The 25,107-nt window shown below is 44.7% G+C and overlaps 1 protein-coding gene across 11 annotated transcripts in view; it reads left to right on the top strand.

Moving 5' to 3' along the window:
* CUX1 (cut like homeobox 1) overlaps positions 1-25,107 on the top strand; it is a 264,706-nt gene that overhangs the window by 119,247 nt on the left and 120,352 nt on the right. For 10 of the 11 annotated variants that reach the window (XM_035138890.2, XM_060268524.1, XM_060268521.1 and 7 more), the window contains exons 3-5: positions 715-762; positions 9,901-9,979; positions 23,146-23,283. In XM_035138890.2, coding sequence (XP_034994781.2) covers positions 715-762; positions 9,901-9,979; positions 23,146-23,283 — 265 coding nt within the window. Of the gene's footprint in view, positions 1-713; positions 763-9,900; positions 9,980-23,145; positions 23,284-25,107 lie in introns of all 11 variants that reach the window. The other variant, XM_060268523.1, reaches the window with a different exon arrangement.

Genomic DNA, 25,107 nt, shown 5'->3' with positions numbered 1-25,107 from the left:
TGGTGATTTTATTTGTGTTTTGATTTGTTTCTTTGTTCTCTGCCTTGGGAATTTTCTGTCGCAGATTCTCTTAATTACAATTACAATAGTGTTAACTTTGGGGGCTGGGCAATAAAAGGCTTTGCGCAAAGCTCAATGAAGGCCTGTCTCCTCTTGGAGGTGGGGATTTTGGAGAGAGGCAAGTGGGTTGCTAATGACCTGTGCGCCCTCTCCTTAAGCAGGGCTATGTAAATCCCATGGAGCAGGCAGGGCTGTAAATCTAAATAAATGATGCCCAATTCCTGGCTCATCAGGAGGAGGCTGTGCTTCAAACGGGGGTCTAGCTTGATCCCTTTCCATGTGGCTACACATGTTTTACATCCCATTAGTCATTCATTGCACTGTTTCAGTTGAGTTGTTAGACTGAAGGAGTTCACTGATTATCCAACATTACTACAGGCTTTTGTTAACTAATTCTCCTCCCTTGGGACAACCGTAATTGTATATCAGGCTGGATTCATAAGCCAGTTAAAAATGGATTTCTGCTGAACTCCTTGCTCATAGCAGTGTTTCGATTAAAAATGTAATCAGCCTTCAGCTAATATGATAAAATTGGTAGAAGTGCTGCAAGACTAACTGATGGAATTACATCAAATGCATTCAAACAGTTGCATTTTTTGCTGCTTTTTAAGTGATCTGTTTCTTAATGTGTGTATGTTTGCTTTTATCTTCCAGGACCTGCGCAAACAGGTAGCTCCACTACTGAAAAGTTTCCAGGGCGAGGTAAGTGTTTGTGCTTTTTATTCTCATGTCCTTTATTTCAAGGTGGTGTGTGTTGCCTTTAAGGACTGGGATCCCCTCTTATGAGAGCATAATTTAATTTGTATTACATACGTTTTAGCACAATTGTATTTTTTTTCTTGGTATCTGTTAAAATAGCACTCTAAAGAGGTGATTGAAACACTCAATCAGAAGTGGGCAACCTTTTTTTCTCATTGGAAGGTCACTATAGGGTGGGAGTAGTTTGTCCCAGAGCCCGGATGTTGCTGGTGGGAGGAATCAGAGCTGTTGATTCATAACTCATTAATTTACTTCTATTTCAAGACTACTTTTCAAGTTTATATTTCCTAAACGAGCATACTGTTTTTAATAATAATAATAATAATAATAATAATAATAATAATAATTATTATTATTATTATTATTATGGTGATGATGATGATGGTAGGACAACTCCCCCCAGCAACTCATTAAACCAAATCAGCAATAAGAGTGAAATGCCTCAAAAACCAGGAGGAGATGGTAAAACATTTACAGTAAAAAAAAAATCTTCATTAACAACTTAGCCCATTTTATTTTTATTTTTGAAATTGTACTGCTAAAAGAGCCAGAATTGCATATTTGATTAGTTTCCCTTTGAAGGGGATGGTAGCTACGCCCAGGGTGGTCCACACCATTCCCTGACATAGTGATCCCAACTTCCCCTAGGAGTGGATACCAAGAGCCAGCCCCATAGGGTATAATTTTACATTAGGGGCTGTTGTTCATAGGAAGTGGGTAAGGGGTCAAAAAATCACGTGGGCATGCCCTGTACATAAGCAGCATCTGCTCTCATGCAGCACAATATTTGGTGTATTCTACTCTCTTTAAGTTTAGAGTTCAACATGCAGGGAGACAAGCATCACAAGTTTTCATTGAGGAGACATTAAGAAAATTGTGGAACTCTTTACAGATATGGCACACCTACCACCCGTTTCCCTTGAAGAAGAGCTCAATTGAAACACCCCGACTGCATGTTATTGTTGCCGTCTATTTATTGGTTGGTTGGTTGGTTTGCTTGCATGCTTTAAGTAATCTTACTGTTCCTCCAAGGATTGCAGGGCATCATGTTCAGGGCCATCTTAAGCCTACCCCCCCCCCCACATTTCCCAGAGTTGCTTTTTACAGCACTCCTGGCAGCTTTGCGGAGCTGGAGGAGGTGGGCAGCGGCCCATGGACACATTTGTAAACAGGAGAAAGCAGGGCGCTTCTTAGGTGGGACCACGGCATCATCGTATCAGAAAGAGGAAAACTCTGCGGGACATATTTATAACTGGGGGACGGGGTTCCAAGCTAGCGCTGTGGTGCGCGTGATGCTGAAGCCAGACGTGAAGGCACAGTTGCACGCATCTTTCCCTTGCTTCCGTGCGCGATGTTGCTGTTTTGTTTGAACCAAAGCACCTCCGGAGGGCTGGCAAATTAAGCCAAGGCAGGGAAGAGCCGTGAGGGCTGGAGAGATGGCGGTTGGGGTGGGGAGGGGGAGGAGGAGGAGGCGGCAGCAGCAAGCACGGGGCTGTGAGAAAAGGCAGTGGGGCTCTTTGCGCAGGCAAGGCTGAGGGAAACGCCGCTGCCGCATCCCCAGGAAGATCCTCTCTTTGCCGCCGCTCTCCTCTGCAGCTGCCGCTTGGTGCCAGTTCGCCTCCTCCCGACTCGCTGGTGTGAGATGGACGTTGGCGGCACGGCACTTCCCCACCCTCCGTCGCAAAGCGGCAGGGCGACCCCTGAGGGAGCTGGCTGGCTGCTGATGGGGACAGGACACCTGGCGCTGCCTCCTCATCCTTTGCCACCTCTCCCCTCAGGATCGCAGCGGAGCCTCAAGGCGAGGACAACAAGGCTCCCTCGGTGGCTGAGGGAGAGGAGGTAGCAGCAGCAGAGGAGCCATAGGGCTTAGTGGCTCATTGCCCCCCCCCCCGCCAATGCTGGGGCGCCCCTGTTCCCCACCCCCATGTTATCCTCACAACAGGCCTGTAAGGTAGGTTAGCCTTGGAACAATTCCCATGAGTTGTATTGACTATATGCTACCAATCACTGGGTGGAAAGGGCAGGAGGGGGCTATTACACTCGTCCTGCATGTGGTCTTCCCGGGGCATGGGACTGGCAAGTGAGGGAGTGAGAATGCTGGACCGACTGGGCCCTAAGGTCTGATTTGAACTCAGCTCTTCTTATATTCACCCAGTGAACTTCATGGCTGTGTAGCAATTTGAATTCATGACATCCTAGTCGCACACTTTAACCACACCACCTTGGCTAGAGGGCAATCGTTGAATTTTATTCCTGCACAGTTCAATACGGTTAGCCTCTTTTTAATATCAATCTCTATACTTCCACCAATTTCTGAAAACAAATAAGAGGGAAGCTCAACTCTCCATGCATACGATTGAATTTCACAGTTCAAAAGGAACGCAGTCGGGACACAATTCAGAAAGGTTTCCAGTGGGATTGGCCCTTTATATAAACTGATGACTGCTTCTTTTTGAAGCTTCCTGGGCTAGACTGACTGTTCTGAGACAGAGAAAGAAATGTGAATATTAGAAAAGGGAGCATCTAAACCTGATTCTGTGATGTCACTAAGCAGCTATTTTTAAGACTGGGTAAGGATTTCCTGAGGTCATCCGTATTCTTTTCATGTGGCGTAGCAGGGCTGTCCAAGAGCAACAGAGGAGTTCCTAATCCGGAGCCTGCTGGAGGGCAGATATTCTGAAATAACGTGGCCAGCTGTGCATTTTCTGTACCGGCCATTCTTGAGTTCTCATTTGATAAGGCAAGGGGATTTTAAAGGTAAACCCATTCACTCATTTTTTAATGTGGAGGCACAAGGTGAAAATGTTAGGACATGAATGGGTGGCACCCATTAATTAACTTAGTTTCTCTGACTGGGTTTCGTGGTGCCAAATCAGCCAGTAAGGCACACCAAAACAATAGGTGCTCATGGATGCTGCTGTGGATACTAAATGTTATATTTATATTTTTTTATATGCTAAATTTTATATTTAGCCGTTGTCAAATTGGGCTGGGGGCCAGTCAGAGAAGGAGCAGCCTCTGTTGTTTCAAAATATTGCAGCAGCAGATGGTGTAACAGTGTGTGTGCTTGTCTTCCTCTCTCCAGCTCTCCTTACAGGTTCTGAAAGTCCGCAGTCTTGCATAGTCCCAGTTACCAAGCATTCATGAGCACAACCCCTTGTTTAGGTCCATTTCCTGCTTGTTACAGATCACACAGTTTACCCATTTAGAACCAGACTATGCTGGGTTACCTGGTGAATGTCATCATTCGTAGGGCATGAATGCCCTATCAAAAACCTACTTCTGGAAAAGAGTTCTGTGCGACCCAAAAGCTTGTTGAATGTCAAATACTCCAGCGAAGGCATCACCTCCCTTGCTTTCTTTCATAGCATTACAGTGGAACCTCGGGTTGCGAACCTGTTCGTTCGCAACTCGCAGCGCCGCGTCTGTGCACGCGCGTGATGCGATTCGGCACTTATGTGCAAAGCGCAATTTAGTGCTTCTGCGCATGCGTGAGCGCCGAAACCTGGAAGTAAGTAACCTGTTCCGGGTTTGGCGCGTACATAACCCAAAAGTGCGCAACCTGCAGCGATCACACCCCGAGGTATGACTGTACCTGCTTTATTTAGTGCCCCCACCCCGCTGCCAAGATCCCTTACGTTGAACTTTGCAAGCCTAATTAATCCAATTTCTTTACTTTAGACTTGCTCCATGATGGCTCAATTAGAGCAGCATCTGAACTGTGGTTCAATATCCAGGCCAGCTTTTGTAATTGGAACCACATTTTCCTTCTGAGGAGCTGCAGCTGGTTTGGTTCTGCTCATGCAGAAAAAGGATATAACCTTGCATAACATAGGAAATGAACGGTTGAGAGAGAAGCCAAATTCAATTTCAGTCAGATATTTTGAGGATAAGTCCATGATCTATGGAAGCAGGGGAATGAAAAGTGTGTGTTCTGTGGAAAGCAGTGTCTTCAGCAGTCTATTAATCATGGCCAGGCTGGGCGCTTCTTGTTCTGTTGCATTAGCACCGATTTCGAGGAGAGAGGCTGGCGAGCAGCCAGGTGCTCCAGGAGTTAACCTCTTCAAGACCCAAAGCTGCTTTGCTGTCGAATAAATGCAGTGTTGCGGTCAGAAACAATGTAATGGGGTGGTGGGGGTGGGGTGGGGGAACACCAGATAGCTCCCAGAAGCAATCGTTGAGCTAAGCTATTACAAATTGCTCCAGATCGTGGAAGTCACGTGTTGAAATCTGCAGCTTTTTGTTTCATTGATTGAGGCTCCGAAAGTTGCAGCCTTTTGATTAAAAGGTTTTACTCAGCCATTGTGATAAAACCCAAACAATCTGGAGCAAATCTAATATGTCCTCCAGGATAATTGATACCCTTTAATTTCCTCCCTGTGGCAGCAGCAACTTGTGTGTTGTGGATAGCCAGGGAAGGAGCCTCCCTCTGTCTCTGGCATTGGATCAGCTGTAGGTTGTAAGGACTCTGCTCCAAGAAGGGAAGCAAAGAGAACAGGGGGATAAGGGGGCATGAGAAAAGCAAAGTGCCTTGATGAGATTGGGAGGGGGTGTATGGCATTGATGGGCTTGGGCTACAGAAGATTTGATGGGTACAACTTGGATTTTAGGGGTAGGGTACAGAGTGTTTTGAGATGCAGCTGGCGCTGTGGGTTAAACCACAGAGCCTAGGGCTTGCCGATCAGAAGGTCGGCGGTTTCGAATCCCCGCGATGGAGTGAGCTCCCGTTGCTCGGTCCCAGCTCCTGCCAACCTAGCAGTTTGAAAGCACGGCAAAGTGCAAGTAGATAAATAGGTACCACTACAGCGGGAAGGTAAACAGCGTTTCCATGTACTGCTCTGGTTCGCCAGAAGCGGCTTTGTCATGCTGGCCACATGACCTGGAAGCTGTACGCCGGCTCCCTCAGCCAGTAACGCAAGATGAGCGCCGCAACCCCAGAGTCGGTCACAACTGGGCCTAATGGTCAAGGGTCCCTTTACCTTTGTTGTTGTTTAGTCGTGTCCAACTCTTCGTGACCCCATGGACCATAGCACGCCAGGCACTCCTGTCTTCCACTGCCTCCCACAGTTTGGTCAAACTCATGTTCGTAGCTTCGAGAACACTGTCCAACCATCTCGTGCTCTCTCGTCCCCTTCTCCTAGTGCCCTCAATCTTTCCCAACATCAGGGTCTTTTCCAGGGAGTCTTCTCTTCTCATGAGGTGGCCAAAGTATTGGAGCCTCAGCTTCACGATCAGTCCTTCCAGTGAGCACTCAGGGCTGATTTCCTTCAGAATGGATAGGTTTGATCTTCTTGCAGTCCATGGGACTCTCAAGAGTCTCCTCCAGCACCAGAATTCAAAAGCATCAATTCTGAAGGGGCCCTTTACCTTACAGAGTGTTTATTTTGTGGGTTTTTTCCCTGGTTTTGGGGTCGGGCATTGATGCATAAAGAGTTCACATGATTTCATGTGGGTGAAAGGGTGGAAAAAAGCCGGTATTTCCCCTCATCCCCCCCCCCAATCCCTTTTAAAAGAGACTTGATGTCAAATTGCAGGTTACTTTGTCCTGAAAAGAACTTGTTTTCTTTGTGATTTTCCAAGCGCACTGACTGGCAGTTTTGATGCATTTAGGGCATGTTCGAAGACTGCTACCTAATCTGTTTCCCCAATCAGTTTGCGGGCGACACCTTCCACTCCAGAAACCTCTCTGTGAATTGACTGTTGGCCTCACAGAGAGGTCTCGGAAATATCCAGCTGACCTGGAATTCTTCCTCTTGAAAGTATCTGACTGGTGCTGTGATCAAAGGGCAGGTGGAGTGCCCCTCTGCACCTTCGCTGCAGAATTGGTCTGTCCAGAGTGGACGGTGCCAAGGAGCTGCTTCACTCAAGCCAGCAGCGGCTGTGAGCCAGTGACATGGGTACCTCGTGCCATGCCAACCAAATCATTGTGGGCCATGTGATTCCCCTTTGAAGGCTGCGAGAAACTCTGAGGTGAAATTGACAGGAGTTACTCATATCCTGAAAGAGGAGGGCGAAGCTGGGCAGTGGCGGTAGAGTCAGCAAGTGTGAAAACCTTGAAGTTTGGTGATGGAGTGCCAAAGAGGCTTGGCTGTCCTAGAGGTGGAAGAATGGCACGTTTCTCCTTTCCGTACCAGGGAGGAGGCATCCTGCCTCAGCTAACTGGCTCCCCTCTGAAACATTGCATTTTACAAATGGTGTAAACACGTGGTAGGTTGTTCTGGCAACAGTAGGCATGTGCCTACCTTGTAGACCCTAGGTACTGAAATCGGGGGGGGGGAGCGCTGCCAGAATGCTGCGGGGTGGCAGTGATGACAGCAAAAAGCAAATCCTTAAAAAAGAAACAAAAGAAATAACATGGATCTCCTTTAAAACTCCTACTTTAAGCTTGCAAATGGTTAAGTCTTTGAGAAGACTGGAACTCTTTAGTCAGGTAGACAAATTGGAAAATAGACAAATTGGAAGATTTGGCTGGTGCCAAGTACTGCATGCAGCAAAGCGTTTTGATTGGGGTCAGGTTTGGGACCACATGGCTCCATTTTTATGCCAGTTTCACTGGACTCTGTTGTATTTCCAAACCCTAATTGGTTTAGGATCAGGATACTTAAATGAGCCTCCCAGCCTACCCTTTCTTGTAATTAGGGGAGGACCTGCTCAGTTTCCAGTGCCATCTGTAGTTCATTTGGTGGGTATGCAGGATACGGCCTTCTCTGTAGTGGTAGCCAACTTATAGCTTGCATCCCCGGTTTTTTAAAACTGCCTGGAAATTAGCTATGCTCTTTTGTATGTTAATTTTTAATCCAGAGAAGACAATTTGGTAGAAAGTTGCTGTCTTTTTTCCTTTTTGCTGAGATAAATAAAGCACACGCTGCAGCCTATTAGTTCATGATGTAGGTTTCGCTGTTGGCATTAAAAGCAAAAAGGTGCATTTATTGATCTTGGCGCAGCCGATATTGTACCTGTCCAGTAAGTGCTACATAATGGTTTAGAGCATGCATTGTTTATCATGGGGCTGTTAGGATGTATCGCTTCCTAAGCTGACATGTTAATGGCTTGGTTGAGAGGCAGGCCTGGTTCTGAAGCAACAGCTGTGTCACTGCTCTCTATTAATTGCACTTCTTGGGCCACAGCTCCCCCATTGCTTCCTGGGTTTGCTTGCTCGATTCAGGCTGGTGCAGGTTGAAAAAGATGAGCAAAGTGACCGTTTGGAGCTTCATGGGGTGCTACAGGGCAGTTTCACAACTGCTTGCAATTGCTGCTTTAATCAATCAATCAATCAATCAATCAATTGTCCACCCTTCCCCCCAAGGTCCCAGTTTGCTGGGAAGGCAGCTGTGTCATTGTGTCTGCCAGACCCAGAATAGGCAACATGTGCGGTGAGGGCAATGTTAAGACATGGATATGCACAAAGCGCATCAGTATCTAAAGGTCTTCCGGTCCACAGAGCACAAGAAGTTGAACCTGAGAAAGGAAGGGGCCAAGGATATGGGGGAGGGGGTTGAGATGACTTGAGATAAGACCTAAAGCTAGGAAACCAACCTTGGTTGGATGAGATTGAGAAGATGGTCAGCAGAGAGGCCTAGGAAGCCATTAGGTCTGTGGGATATTTTGGACTAGGGTGCTCTGCTTCTTCCTACATACTGATCCACCAGTCTCATGTGCAAAGCAATTTTTGAGAGGAATTACCCAACCTGGATAGTATATTGCAAATAGCCTTATTTCCTGTCAAGCCACTGCAAGTCATGATAAATGAGACTGTAAACAGAGTAAAAATGACGTCTCTTAGAATTCTAGAGCAGAGTGAAATAAACCCTTAAGCTGGTACATTGCATGGATTCTGTGCTTGCTGACGCCTTTTAACCAGGTGTGCTTTCTCTGTTAATGAGAGAATGAATGTTGGAATTACAAAATGCTTCCTTGCCAACCACTTTACTGTGGCTTCTTTGGAAAAAGCAGGAGGCATCAAGGTAGCCCATCTCCCCAAATATAGAAGGAAACAATGATTATGATAGCGGTGGTGCTGATACTATTGCTGCCAATAAAATTATTATTAATAAATAGTTCTTAGCATTGTAGAGCATCTTCATGTGTTGAAAGCTCTTCACATTCATTATCATGCTGTGGTGTGAACAAAAGTCCTGTAAGCGAGGTCAGTATTATACCCATATTACATATGGGAGAGTGGAGATTGAGAGAGAGAGAGAGAGAGAGAGAGAGAGAGAGAGAGAGAGAGAGAGAGAGAGAGTAGCTTGCTTAAGGCTACCTAGTAGTTTATGCCAGAGGTGAGATTCATTAGCAGCAACAAAATTCGCACATAGGATAGCTATAGCTACGGGTGGGCGCGCACACAGAATAGTTATTTGTTCTATTGTTACTTGATGCATGGCATTCCTCAACCTTTGCCATAACTTCTGCTGACTTAAAAATGACAAACATATGTACTAATGAAGATATTTTTTATTCTGTACCTAGATATTATTCTTGAAAATGAATAAAAATACAGTATGCCCAAAACAGGAATAGCAATAACGACGACAGTTTTCCTGCACCTCTAAATCTAAGAAGTGCATTCAGCCTGCAAATGTCAGGACTTTTAGTCCCCAGTGGGTCTAGGACCGGTGACACAATGTTTGAGAGGTCTGTGCATTGCTCTGGCCAAGGAGGGGAAACTGTAGGAGGACCAGCCAAGCAAGTCCCAACAGCCACAGGCCACTCCGCAGGGTGTCTGAGTCAGGCTTGCTGGACAGTCTGAGATACTGTACTAGGAATCCCTATTCCTTGCTGCCTCTTCTTGCTGCCCTCTCACTCTACCCTCCTCTTTGCAGGAACCAGATTTGGCTGTAAAGGGCTGGTAGTAAAAAAATAAATAAAAACCTGACGCCTACATTAAGGAACTGGAAATGTTTTTCCAATCCTGCTGTTCTCATGTGGAGCTCTGACCTTCTAGCTTTAAAGGAGACATGAACTGGCATCCCCAGAAATGTTTATGAAGCCATAAATTTACCCTTGCTTGTGTAAGTGGTAGTATTTTCTTCCTCTATAACTGATCTGAAGATCCTTTCTTCTCCCCCTTTTATTTTCCAGATTGATGCTTTGGGCAAAAGAAGCAAAGAAGCCGAGGCAGCATTCTTGAATGTCTACAAGAGATTAATTGATGTTCCAGGTATGCAGACTTATTGTCCTGTTATGAAAAGCAAATGATGTCTGGAGTTTCATGTCCTGGCGGGCCTTTTCTCCTTTGCCTGTCAGTTGGCTGTGTATTTGAGAAGTATTTGGCCAATCAATACGCTGCAATACTTTCTAATGGGAAGAAATCGTAAGTGAGGTTTACTGGCTAGCATTTCAGGGAACGATATGGGATTAACTGTTTATTTGTTTAGAGCACTTGTCTTCAGCTGCTGGATCAGGACCCACTAGTGCAGGGGTGGCCAACTCCCAAGAGACTGCGATCTCACAGAGTTGGAAACTGGCAGTGATCTACCCCTTTTTGGGGGGTTCAGGTCAAAGGAGGAAGGCCCATTTGGCGGGGGTTCAGGTCAAAGTTGTTGAGTTTTTCAAGGAGGAGGTAAAACGCTGCAGATGTCCAGTGATCTACTGGTAGATCATGATCTACCTGCTGGACATGCCTGCACTAGTGGGTTGCAGCCTGGTCCAAGGTGGGTCGCAACAAGAGCACTATGACCATACAAATAAATGGGTAAAAGAAATAAGAAATGGGTCCCCAAAGGCATGTTTGGGTTAAGAGTGGGTCCTTGGTGTGAAAAAGTTGATCTGATTCAGAGAATTTATAGCCCACTCTTTATTACAAAATAATCCCAGGGCGGGTTACAATACAAAAAAATAAATACACAATAAAGCCAGTTACATAAAACTAACAAATTAATCATTGCATAAAGCTGTTTGACAAGTCAGAAAGGGGAGACTGCTCAACTCCACAAGCAGTTCAGCCAAGGCCTGGGTTAATAAATGGGTTCTTAAATGGTTCTAAAAACACATCAGGTTTGGTGGCAGTAGAATCTGTGATGGGAATACATTCCACAGATGGGTTGCAGGTCCTGAGTATGTTCTCACGTGTTGCCAAATAGCACACACTTGGCAAATGTCTAGGCCATTGTGTACATGGGAGCAGGCGGGCAGTCCATCACATCTCACAATTCTGGGTCTGGTATGGGAGTTGCTGCGTTAGACACGGCTGCTAGATACTGCTGCATCCAAGGTGCTACAGAGCTGAGTGACTTTATCATCCAAGTGCCATGCAAACAGTGCACAGCAAAGTGCTGCTGCTTCATCGTCTACAACTCCTTGGTAAACCAAAGGACACTATGGACCCTGCAGCATTGGAGAGGACCCTTAGGAACAATCGTGTCTTCATCTTGCCATCCCATGGTGAGACCAGGGCCTCAACCAGATCACTAGCTCTCCTGCCACTGGAGGCTTTGCTCACATTCCGTTGTTTCGAGAGCAGGCTGTTTCTGAAAGCTATGTTGTATGTGGATGGTCCGCTCGCTTGGCCATGTGGCCTCTTATCTGTTTTATTTGTTTTAAAAGCATTTATATACAGCAAAATATTTCAAAAACTTCTAAGTGGTGTACTGTCTTTAATAAAAAAAAACCCAAATGATATGTGATTAAAATAAAAACACAACCTAAAACAAATGGGACAGCAATATAAAAACACAGAAAAGCGTATAAAAGAGGAATACCGCATATTCAAACACATTAAACACGGTCCAATTTTATGGGTCAGGAAAAGCCTGGGCAAATATAAGGCAGACTGGAAACTTTGTCGGAATGGATGCACACCAAATGTATGCTGTAACCATCAGCCATGTGCTTCCTCTGAGCTTGCTCTCCAAGCTGAAAAATTGATATGATTGGGAAATGTATTGTGAGTAATGAGGACTGATTCTATTACATGGTTGTCTATAATTATAAAGCAAGATTTTTCCTCTCTGTGTGTGTGTTTGGCTTTTTATTCCTAGCATTCTGATTTCCAGGCTCTCCTTTTTCTTTTCTTTTTCTTTTCATTATCATACCCATAGTTTATAAAAGGCTTTTTAGGCCGCCCTGTTGATTCTTGTAAATTCTGCTTCTATCCATAGCTAAAAGTAGTAGCGTACCAATGTAAAAGAGCTGGTTCTTGGATATTCAGCAATCTACACTCCATGGTTTCAAAGCTTTGATTTGAGTGTTGGGAGAATTCCTTCACCAGGGAACCAGTGGTTAGGGACATTTGCTGGATGATGCTGAAGGGCATTCCTAAAATATGGGGCAGCACCTTCCTCTGGTTGGATTAGTCAGCTTCCTGCCAGTCTTTTGCCTCCACCAGCAGGAGGAGGCAAACCCACTTTCTAGACTGACTGGTAGAGCAAGGACAGCTCCTCTATCCCATAATAAGGCTCAGGAAACAGCTGCAGCTAGAATATGCCCTACGTGAAAACTGATTGCAGTCTTGACAAACTGGGTTAACAGAGAAAACACATCCAATGTACACAATCATAAACCAAAGAATTACAGTATATGTAATGAGCCTAAGCCCAGACTTTGCAGTGAATCTGGGCCTACACAGATTGAATTGTACACATGTGCACCTTTAGGAATGTTAGAACATGGAAGTCCGCCTCATGCAAAATCGGACTCATCTGGCCCAGTATTGTCTATTCTGACTGGCAGCACCTCTCCAGGGTTTCAGAAAGTAACCATACCATATTTGGGGGATTATACCTAAAATATATCGCAGGCAAAACATGTGGTTTGCCACTGAGCTGTGCCTGCACTTGTGCGTGGACAACCCTGTAGGGGTCAGGTCAAGGTAGAAGCTCTTGTCTGATCTGGCCTAGATGGTTTAGTAACTTAACTTTGAGCCCTTATTTACACTGATCAAAATGCCTGTACAGGACTTTTGTGTGAATCTTTACCTTCCATATTCTTATTGAAATAGGTGGCAGGAGTTCTTAATGGATTGAGCCTGTAATTCTTTGCTTGTTGTTAAAGATCACTTTGTGCACACTGGACTTCCTTCTGTAGTGCAGGCCCTAGGAGTTTTGCCTTGTGTGACATTATTATTACTACTATTGGACAAGAAAGCTTAACATCTAATGTGATGGTGCTGGGTAGTAATATATAGTCTACCTCTGTTCCTTTAAAAACCTAACTTCTTTCCTATATATGTTGTATCATGGAGGGCCAGTTCTATTCTGAAATTTATTGTATCCTTCAACAAAGATGCCGGTTGGATCATTTCAACCTGTTCCCATAATTTTTGCAGTGTGTCTGTTTTTGAGGGACTTTGCTTTTCTGAATTTTTGCATGTAACATTGTTGTGGCAGGGGTGGCCAACTCCCAGGAGACTGTGATCTACAGTTAAAAACTGGCAGTGATCAGGGGTTCAGGTCAAAGTTGTTGAGCTTTTTTTAAGAAGGAGGAAGGCCCATTGGGGGGGGGTTCAAAGTTGTTGAATTTTTTCCAGGGAGGAGGTAAAATGTTGAGCTTTTTTAAGGGGAGCCACAGTTGTTCAGCTTCTTTGGGGGGAGCCAATGATCTACCAGTGATCTACTGCAAACGTCCAGTGATCTACCGGTAGATCACGATCTACCTCAGGCATGCCCAAACTTTGGCCCTCCAGATGTTTTGGACTACAATTCCCATCATCCCTGACCACTGGTCCTCTTAGCTAGGGATCATGGGAGTTGTAGGCCAAAACCTCTGGAGGGCCGCAGTTTGGGGGTGCCTGATCTACCTGTTGGACATGCCTGGTATACAGAGCCAGTATTTGTATCATCAAGCCCCCCACCCCACCCAAAGGCTCTAAAGACAGCTCCAGTAAGCTGTTCATCTAAACCAGTGATGGGCAACCTTTTGAGCTTGGTGTGTCAAAATTCAGCAAAAAACTGAGCATAACTCAGGTAGTGTGTCACTTTGAGGAAAAAAAAACATAATTTCATGATATTTATAGTTTAAATAACAAAAATGTATAATTATAATATATAACTGTATTTAATAAACCAAAAACTAATTATTTAACCAAACCAAACCCAAAACCCCTTATTTATCACAAAGTGCCCAGAGTTGCTGAGCTTTTTGGGGGGAGGTGCTGACCAAAGTTTTGCAGTTTTTTGGGGGGGGGGTGCAAAAGTTGCTTTGCTTTTTGGGGGGGATGCCCCAAAGCTGCTGTGCTTGGAGGGGGGGAAGAGAACAGAAATAAATGACAAATAATACATTAGCTGGAACTAACACGCAGCACCAACATAATCTGCCAAAGCGCCAAAAAACCCCAGCACAGAACGGGTTAAAAAAACGAACGCTGTTACACCCAATCATAGTCTGCCAAAGTGCCAGGAAAAACAGCACAGAAAGGGTTAAAAAACCAATCTCTGGCTACCAGCAACAAAAAAGGATCCTGGTTTAAACAGCAGAGACAAGCTGTAGCGGAGACAAGCTGTAGCGGAGACAAGCTGTAGCAGAGACAAGCTGTAGGAGGAGTGGGAGAACAAATGGGGGGAACAACAACAGCGTGAATGGGCCGATGGGGCACGTGCCAGCAGTGAGGGCTCTGCATGTCACATCTGACATGTGTGTCATAGGTTCGCCATCACTGATCTAAACCATGTTTCTAGCTAAATGGCTGGAGTGTTGGTAGGGGACGATCCAGAAGTGCTGAACCCTGGGACTTGTGTGTAGGGCTCTGGATCTCTTACCCCATTCCCCCCCATGTTTTTTAAAGAGTATTTAAATTAAAAAACAAAAACTGCAGAGTGCTGAGCTGCCTGTAAGCAAAGAACAGTGGCAGGGGAGACCCCAGCCACCCACTGTCTCAAATTAGCCCAAAGGAATGTATGCACATAAATTAGCATGTTCATTTTTATCTTTGCAGATTTGTGCCCTGGTTGTTTAAAGTACCTACCAATACCCTGGATGAGTGAATTGCTACCGGTAGTTTAAAGAGTAGCCACATCCCCCTTTTGAAAACTCTTGCTGTTTAGACAGCAGCTCTTGGCTTGTCATTATTTCCAGAAAATAAATCTTTGTTTGTATTCATTTATAACATTCACTAACTCTAGCAGTTCTGGGTGCCCTTGCAGCCCAAACTCTGTTACTCCAGATTTGTAAGAATGCTGGCTTGTGGATCACGTAATAAAAAACAACAACAATGTTTTGTAGATATATACTGTTATAAATTGTGGTGTATGTATGGGAATACAGGTTTTCATAATGTATTTTCTGGGGGGGGGAGGTGTCCCTCTGGGGAAATAAACAAATAATGGGGGTAGCTTGGGTTTTTTTAACTGGGAAAATGGTGCAAGGATAAAAATACTGAACCCCTGTCTTCATGCACCATGATCCCAGCCCAGAACACCCCTCCATGTTAGCAAGATGGACTATTTTGCAAACATTTAGTCTCTAGGGTGAGTCTCATTTTACAACAAAAATCAGCATATTAAAGAGGAAGCTTGGGTTGATTTAGAGGAGAGCCTGGTACAGCCAGTGTTTGAGATGCTTGAAAGCATGCTCTCTATTGCGCTTCCTAAGAAGTCCTGGGGGAGCTTGGGCCTTAGGGCCATCACTCTTCTGTCACCGGGCTGGCTGCGTCAGGAGGCGGGGTACAGCTCCCTTGCGAGAAACCCCTAGGCGATGTGGGTTTATTAATTTTTCTGGGGAATAATTAATGAATTAATTATACCGGAAGGCGTTTGAATATTCAGAAGCCACAGTGCAATTATTCTTATTTGGTCTGAGATGCAATTTCATTTGTGGATGGATATGCAAGGATTTGCTATGACAATTTGTTCTTGCTTCCTTTTGGCGTGCAAGTTGCTTCATTGTTCTTCTCGTTCTCTCCTCCCGATGAATCCCGCAAGGTTGGGGGAAGCCAAGGAATCGTAACTTCTCTGAAGGCAGCTGGGGTGTCTTCATGTCCAAGGCTAGCAGTCTGCCCTCTGCTCTGCAGAGGCCTTGAGAAAAAGGTGCTGCTTTGAGCCACACCATTTGAGGCATTGCTTTGCCCTGGCATAAATGAGAGAGAGGGAGGGAGGGATGGTGGTGAGTGTGTTCTTGAGGCCTCTCTGCTGTGAACATTGCTCAGAACGTCCTGGGGGCAAAATAAAAGGGACACTTAAGAACTCCCTTTTGCTTTGTGGCACTGCTGATGGTGTGCAGTGGCCTTTAAAACCAAACAGTGCATTTTCTAAGGACTTGCCGGAGGACGTGCTCTTTTCTATCTCCTCCTCTCTCTCCTCCACCCCCCCCCCCCACCAGTACGAACCGTTCTTCTCTGTGGGTGTTTTCTCGAAAGAAAACCCATCACTGAGCACTTTTGCGTGGAGACCTGGTTTTGGAAGAGCAGATACAGCCACTCCGAAAAGGAGTTGAAGCGTCAGGAATGAATTATTTTTAGAGCCAAACCTTCGGAAGCGCATTACCAGCTGTATAAAAAATTAATTGCCTCTGTGGTTCTGCTCGTGTTTCATAACTGGCTGTCTGGCTGTTGTCAGTGTTACCGGCCTGTAATGAAGTCCTTTTGTTTTAGTATTCTGGTTCTCTTCCCCCACTCCACTCCACCCTCCACGCCACGCCACCCCACCCCACGCCATTGTCACAATCCCCTTCCACCACCAGGAGACGAATGAGTTAGTGCGTGGCAAATGGGAATTTAACAGGATAAATAAAGATAGCCAGCCTCGTTGCATTGAAGTTGTGCCCATAGAGGGCATGCTTCAGTTCTGTGCAGATAATACACTGGTGATTATGGGGTTGCTAGCAGCTGCAAAGCTCTGGTTCAGAGACCTCTGTTTTAGTGCAGCTGGACATTTTATACTTTATGTCTTTAAAAAACAACAACAGATTAGCTATGCTTTAATGCAAAATCTCTTCAAAGAGAGACTTAGATGTGCCTCCTGATCCTGTTGAGTAAATTCTCCTGCGTTTCCACTGCGTTGCTCTCTCTTTCAGCAAAGGAGAGGAGACAGTCCCTTTGGTGGAGTCCAGGGAGCACTTTCTAACTCCTGGTGTGGTTTGGACTTCATGTTTTCCAGAATGCCATTCCACCACTGCAAAACCTCCTCCGTGTAGAGAAACCCTGCCTTTGCCAAAGGTGGCACAGCAGTCTTCCAGGAGAGGACCATGGATGCTATGCTCTGAAGTTTCTGGGTGCATGCAGACATCGTTCCAAAATCAGATACACACTCTGTGCAGAAAAGCTCCATGTTGTGCAGAGCTCTGAAAAGCAGACGAGAGCAGTCTTGCAGTTAGCCGCACACCCACTCAGGACGGACGCGCCAGCTTCAGATTTCAGAGGACTCTGGGTGAAATGCTCATTCACTTGCCCTTGCTCAAATCTGCACCACCTCCAAGAGGAAGAGGGCCCAGTAAGCAGGAGCTTTCACCCACTCAGTGAGGACAGGTGAACAGGCAGCAGGGCTGTGGAGGAGGTCAGCTGTGGGTCTTGACTTTATCTTTTGTGTGCCTGTATACTTGCTTTCTGTAAAAAAATAAAGTGGCTTCATTGCAGTTTGCATTCAAACAGAAGAGCAGGAATCTCGAAAAGAAAGAAAAAACCAAGAATCTTGTTAAAAACCACCCATTAAAATAATAAAAAATCAGTGTAAGACACAGAAGGACTAGAGACTTTTAAAAAGTAAAAATGAAATTAAACAAGATCTAAAAACTTTGGGGAGAGCAAGTAATTTTTCACTGCAGCAGAAGAACACCACTGTCAAGCCCATCCACCACCCATCATGGGGAGAGAGGTCTGCTGCTGGGCAGGTGTTTGAGGATGCTCTGCTGAGAGCTAAGTGACAGTTCTGTTGGCCTATGGAGAGGAAATGCCCCCACTTCTCCACCATTGCCAAAAGAGACCCACATTTTTCTCCGCTCTCTCTCTCTCCTCCCTCCCCAGCTTTATATCTCTATGTGCAGCTCATCGACCTTCCTCTCACTGCCCCAGCTTCTTCATATTAACCTTCTCTGACTCGTGCCACACCTCTCTTAAAACTGACCTCCACTGACCTCTTTGTCAGTCAATTTTGTTCTGCCTTCTCAGTCCAACCCTGCTAGGATGACATAGAGCCTCTCTGGCTCATGACACCCACCCCTTGCGTTCCTCTACCTTTCTCTGCTGATGATTATAGGGCATTCTGTTGCGTGTGCACACTCACCCTTCCTTTTTGAGCACAGTTGGCAATCTGCAAAACCTGAACTGGAGGTCTGGATCCAGATCTGGTCTTCCTTTTGCTCCCAGTCCTGTACAGCCGTGATGGGTTTTACTTTCTTTTTGGAAATGGCATGGGTGGTCCCCACAAACTCCCCACCTAGAGGGATTTTCATCATTTTTGCTCATCAGCATGCTAATTGCTGTATGACTAATTATGCCCTGAATTCCAGTTGATTTTTTTAATGAGACAGCTGGGTTAATTATGTAATCATATGATTACATTAGCCTAGAGTGCCCCAGCGCAAAGTAATCCACGTGGGCACATGATGTCATTGTGGAAGCAAGGCTCACAAGGGGTGCATTGAACCCTTCACCTAATGATGAAGGGAGGAAGAGACGGACAGGGCCAGCCTCAATGTTCCCTTTGTAAACTGTTACATTGGAGAATAAAGGGTGTGTCCCATGGGCGGAGAGCATTTTTCTAAAATTCATCTGCCTTTCTATTAGTCCACTACCCTCTCTCTTTCTTGGGAACAAGGCTTGAGTTCAGAAGAAAACAGGATTTTCCAGGTTAATGTTAGTGGCATATGCTAGTCTTACAGGACAAAGAAAAATACATGCATGTTTATTTTTATTTTTTTTAAAATGAAGCATGTGCTTCCTCATATATTGTTTGGGGCAACTTACAGGAATAATAAAATACAATAAAAAAGTAATACACAAAAAGAACAAACAATAAAAGCCGTCAGTAAAATGATTCAAAAACAGCTGCAGAAAGAATGAGTTGCAGTCCATCGAGAAGTTCGGTTCTGTTAATGTGGGTCTGGCGTGAGATGGTGACTTTCTGTCCTACTGCCTGTGTTAATTAGCTCAGCATTGGCAGGTTATTTGTTTTAATAATGGTTATTAATCCCCCCCCCAAAAAAAAGTTATATAGGAGTCTACAAAATACATTGTTATCAGATTTACACTCAACCATGTTCTGTGGAACACATAATTTATTCGTAACATTTCCAGTGTTCACGGTCTTGTTCGGCAATTATAAAGTTGCCAGCAGCCTTGTGAGGTAGACTTCTTGACGTTCCTCCCATGTTGGAGGAGAAAGAAAAAGAGTACATTCACATCTCTGGATAGAGATTCGAACCCAGGTATCAACACAGGAAGCAATTGTTTCTCTTCTTAGTCCCCCAAATAATTTTACATGATTACACCCTCACATCTGGTTGGGATATTCTGCTCCCCACCAACTTGGAATATTTTTGTTCCCAGTTGAGAGATATTTGGTGCAAATTTCTGGCACTGGGAGGAATATTGGGGGGGGGGGGATTTAAGTCATCTCCACAGCTATTTTCAAACGCTGTGTTTCATTCTTCTTGTAAGAGAGTTAATAACCAAAGTGTAGTTTTTTAGTAGATTTTCATTTTTATATGCTTTAGTGAAATCATTTTTGTTTTTTGAAATCATTTTTCCTTAACAGATACCACTTCAAGGTTTGTACAATAATACTTAAAATGGCCCTCCTTGGGAATTATTCTGAGTTCCCATACCTTTTGAAGCTTGTTACATTTTTAGGTTTGAAGTGTAGCAGTCGCTGGGCTGACACGTAGCAGAATCATTGCCGAGTTTTTATAGCCGTGATTATTAAATTAGTGTTCTTTAATAGAAGCCATACGAATTAAAGTGGAGAAGTCTGTTCAGTGTGGCCTCTTTAGCATATCCCAAAACAATATTCAAAATCTGCTGACATTTTAATCATTCATCTTGGCTTAAGCAAATTTTGGAGTTTAATGCAAGGAGATAGGCTTCACATTATGCTCATACTTTATTCTGCGACTGTTTTGCTTCTTTGACATTAACCTTTAATAAAGCTAAATTAAATATACATATCCTGATGAATAATTATGAGTGCCAACATTTTCATTTACGATATAATGTTTTCCAGGTATTTGGGAACTTATTGACTAAAGGTTTAGTCATTATTCATTTTATAATGTAGATGTTGGTGGGGTGGGTGAGTAATAGTTAATACAAAATGCCTGGCTGATTTTAGTACAGGAAAGCCTTGTTAATTTGGATGTCTTGGGGCCCTAAAAATTTTCATGGGCCCTGTGACTTAAGCCAGGTGGGACTGGTAGGATCTGCTAGAGAAGGACCCTGTTGGGATCCACAGAATGCTGTGTGAAATAGTAAGTCTGCAGGCCTGAGTGTACTAGTAAAGTGAAACTGGCTGATGCAATACTTTCTGTAGAAGTGCTGGGTCAGAATGACTCAGCAGTAATGTGCTGTCAGTTGATTGGCTGCCAGTAGTTTAAAAGGGAAACCTATCCAGCAGTGGTGGTGGTGGTGTTGTAGAAGGATGTGGTCAGTGAGAGGTTTAGAGAGTGTATGAACTGCTTGTGTATGAACTGCCTGTAGATATTTGTATATAGCTCACAATAAATATACTGCACTAAAGAAACTGGAACTCTTAACATCTCTGCTAAAGCGCCGTGAAGGAATTCGCGACAGACCCTGAGGTAGAGGGTTGGCAAAGTTCAGGTGGTGATGGAGAAGAGTGTCTCATGGTACTGCTGTCAGGTGTCTCTTTAAGGGATGGGGCGTTAGCAGAGAACAAAGTTCTCTGTTGAGCAGAAACTGGCTGATCTCGGTGGAGCTGGTTGACTTGGAGGTGGAGGGAAAGTGTGAAGGTTGGATTCTGGTCCCATTGCCAAGGATGTGCTCCTGCTACCTAATAATAATAATAATAATAATAATAATAATAATAATAGAATAAGAGATGGGCAAAAATTTGAGGGAAAGTACAGTTATACCTTGGTTTTCGAACAAAATGTGTTCCGGAAGGCCGTTCGACTTCCAAAACATTCAGAAACCAAGGCGCGGCTTCTGATTAGCTGTGGGAGCGTCCTGCAATATACTCCCAAAGATGCTATTTCTATTTCAGACAGTACCTGTAGTTAAAGATGTGTGTACATGTAGAAATACGGTTTGGGTGGGTCCAACATGAAGTCCTTGTCAGATTGCTCTACTCCCACCCAGCACATGCAAACAGAGGTGCTTGCTTGGAAATATGAAAGAGATACTTATTCAGACAGCCTCAGCAGCAGGCACAGTGCTCCGAAGTCAGGGAGCAGGGCAAGAAGTTTGTAACGGCGTGGAAGTGATGAAGATGCCCCAACAGGTTTTCCTGCCCTTCCCACCAAGCTTTCAAAGTTGGGGCAGGATGTGCTTGTTCACAAGACTCATTGGTCTTGTGGGAATAGTGTGAACGCTAGTGCACACTCTGAATCTTTTGTTCAGGCTCCCGTCTTAGCCGATCAAAGCCCTCCCCAGCTCCCACCGAGGCTTCCAGCTCCATAGGAAGGTCAGAGGGGAGAGCTGGCATCCTTGCTCCCTCTTCCAAAGTGACTGAATTTGCTGCACAGATAGGATACCCCCCCTCCTCCAACCCAGGACCCCCCAGGATCCCCCTTATTTCTCCCACCATCAGAGCCTGCCAGCTCCATCTCGACAGCACTGTGGAGGTCATGGCAAATGGTCAGCATTGACCCTTCTGGTCACATCTCCCCTTAGGGGTGCTCCTCTACTCAAGACGGCTGGAGTGAAAGCCTTGACTTGGCCTCGTTGGTTCAAGGCCAGGTCAAAGCTCTTCTCCTGCTTGGAGTGCACAGACTCCTCCCATCTCTGCCTCTTCGGGCATCCGTGTTTCCAGTTCGCCACCCATGGGAGTTGGGCCTGCTACACTCCAGGCTCCAGCTCCAGCCCACAAGGCCTGATGAGAGACAGCAGGAGCACTGGTTGTTTCAAGTGCTTCCACCCTTCGCTCCAGCCCGGCCCCAGCAGAGGGCAGGAAATAGTGGCAGCAATTTGTGCACTACTTAATTGGACAGTCCTGTTGGGGCTTTACCTCCCCGAGCTGCCACTGAACTTAAATTTTATAATTGCTCTCAAATCCTCCCTGTGTTAAATAACTTTTTTTTAAAAGACCTAATGCGAGATGAATATTTTAACAGTGCTAATAATGAAGAAGAAAAAACAACCACCCTGGCCTAAAAACCACAAATGAGAAAGTGATGTAGTTATAAACTATGCATGTGCCGTGAGGGCAAGTGATAAGCAGCCTCAGTTTTTCCCCTTGCATTATGGAGGTGGCAAGGCAGGAAGCCCTCTCTGAGCAGAGTTAACACAACGCAGCACACCCTGCCTCTCTTTCCTCAACATAACCCAGTGCTGTTCTTTTATAAACTCTGGTGCTGGACTGACACATTGCAAAGTGCCCAGCCTTGCACTTAATGCGTTAAGAGAGGTACAATGGGCTTATTATGCATTTCCAGCAACTGAGGGTGGTCTGTAAAATTAATGATTGTGGCGGCTGCAAATTAAGCGAGCTCCCTAATATGTACTGTTGTTGATCCTCCGAGATTGGTGTGTTTAACATTCCTCAGTGGGAGACTAAATCTTTGTAGCCATTTCACAAGTGATGCTGGCGCCCACCGCCGAAATGTATGCAGCGTTATTTTATGAGTCCCTTTTTAGATTCCAGGATTCTTCTGCTCTGGCTGGCAAAGCTCATGACCAGCCCAGCAGTCTCTGTGAAACGTGCTTGTCCAGCCATATGTGGCAGGTGTATTGTGGTGCCTTTCTATGGATGCTTTGAACATTATTGGGCTGCCTGGATGTGCTAGCTAACTAGGACTTGGGGCTTCTCTCCCACTTGATCAGACCCTTTTGCCTGAGTGTTCTGGCCAAATGCTCGGTGGGGGAATCCTGGTGTGGTTTTTCAGTGTTTGTTTTGAATGTTTGAGCAACCAAATTCTTCCCTGTCTTCACACATCCTGCCAGTTCTCCTGTTTCCCCAAGAAAGGAAAGATCTAGATCTGAGAAATTCTAAGCTTCCCCAAAGTTTAGAAATCTAGGAACCCCCCCCCCAATGTGAGATCAGATGGGAAATCTAGAACTTCCTGAAGAAATGTGACCAAGATAACTTGACTTGTTGGAAAGGATTTGACCTGGCGCCAAATACATAAATTGTGTGTTTTCTCATGTGTGTGTATATTTGCTGGCACGCACACAGACATGTTTGCCAAGCAATTGCAATAGAGTTTTTAATTGTATTGCTTTGAATTATAAACTTGCTTGTCTGGAAATGGAGATCAATCTGTCTTCATCTTTGTATTGTTCAGATCCCGTACCAGCTCTGGATCTGGGGCAGCAGCTCCAGCTGAAAGTCCAGCGCATGCACGATATTGAAACAGAGAACCAGAAACTTAGAGAAACGCTTGAGGAGTACAACAAAGAATTTGCAGAAGTGAAAAATCAAGGTAAACTGGGAAGGGTGAGGAATGCTCTTCCTACTTATGTGTGAACATAAATGTTTGGGGCGATGATTTAGATAAGGAAATAATAATGATATTTAGAGAAGGAATGCCATCTGTAACCTTTTGCACTGTAGCATGGCCAAGAAAAAGAACTGTAGATGAGGCTTTGTAGATGAGCGGGTAAAGTAGATAGCAGCAGGCTTTATTCTCAGCCCCTGTGGTCACCAGGATTTCCAGGGGCAGGTTAAGATTCTGGCATCCCCAGGCCTGACTTTTTTTGTGTTGGATCATGCTCTCAGCTAGAATCTTCTTGATAAGTATCAAACATGTGCCGTATCACTGCCTCAATTAAATCTGTTGTTCTCATTTGTCTTTCAGGATTTAGCTGACCTGCTTTTAACTTCTTGCAGTAGCCATTTTTCAGTGTTTGAATATTAAGGCCCAGCTTAAATGTATTAATTTATATGTGAATCTTTTCCAGCCACTGCCTGTATGCCTCGTACGCATTTACAGGGAATGCTTAGCACTGTGCCGTTTTCTGCCAGTTTAATATGTGATTCTACGTGGGTATTTGCTGCCTTCACTTTACTTTGTTTATCCCTAGGGTAGAGTGCTGATATTGAAGCAATGTAGGTTAGTTATTTAAGTGGATGGGCCAGCTGTTAATGGTGTCCCTTGTAGATAGAAACACTGTAATTACAAGCAGCGAGTGCTCACCTCTTCAAATGCTTCAGGTTGTGTGTGTTCCCATTTGGACTTTGCAGCAAACAGTGTCCTGAAATGGGAATGAGAAGTTGCTCTCTCTAAAACTGTTTTCCTTTTACACAAGACCTGTGGTTAGAATCATAGAATTGTAGAATCACAGAAGGGATCACAAGGGTGATAGAGTCCAACCCCCTGCAATGCAGGAATCTTTTGCCCAACATGGGACTCGAACCCACAACCCTGAGATTAAGAGTCTCATGCTCTACTAACTGAGGTTACTATGGCAGTACCTAATTCTGGGCATCATGGCACCAGCAAAATTACTTCAGTACCTGCAAGCTTTGAGAGCTGTCAGTTGTGAAGGTGGCTGCCATTTTTTATTCTTTTTACCTGCATCCTAATATTGAAGAGTGGATAATATGTTTTGTAGCTTTTCTATATTGCAGTTTTGCTCACAGGAAAGACTCACTGAAACTTTCTGCAATGTATGTGTTTGTATGTCTGTATAAAACAGGAAACTAGTAGCATTTAGATCAAAAGATATGCATTGGTCGAACAGTTTTTGTGCACTAATTGCTGCCTGACTGAACTTCCGCTGGTGATGAAAACGAGGGGTGGGGAGGATTATATCACTTCTGCTGTGGAGTTTCACATAATGGGGGGGCTAGTACCAAAGAGACCCTGCCATTTATTCTGGCAGATGTCTCCATGAAAATAGAGAATGTAGAGAAAGCCTTCATTAGTTGTTCGTAATACTTAGAATGGTAAATAATTCTTTTTTTAAGGAAAGGCTGCTATTGATGTTTATTGTGAGCCATAGCACATGCACACTATTGCCTAGCCCAGCCCGCAGTTTCCCTGGTCAAAAGAATGAGAATAATAACAACAAAAGTACCCTGAAATATAATGCAGGTACAAGCGTTGGTTTACAATACCTATGTTAGTCCCTAGCTTTGGAGTCAAGCATACCATCAGGAAAGAGGAAGCAACTGACTTACAGAGGCTCACTGCTTGCTTCGGGGTGGCAGAAGAAATACACTTGGCATTGTATCCAGCTAAGTTGTATGCAGAGTACAACCCCTGAAATTAATAGACCCAATTTATTCACACCCATTTTTTTTC

Source organism: Zootoca vivipara, chromosome 15, assembly GCF_963506605.1.
Source record: "Zootoca vivipara chromosome 15, rZooViv1.1, whole genome shotgun sequence".
In the NCBI taxonomy this organism is placed as follows: domain Eukaryota; kingdom Metazoa; phylum Chordata; class Lepidosauria; order Squamata; family Lacertidae; genus Zootoca; species Zootoca vivipara.
The sequence above is the reverse complement of the archived record's forward strand: the minus strand, read 5'-3'. Positions and strand labels throughout refer to the sequence as shown.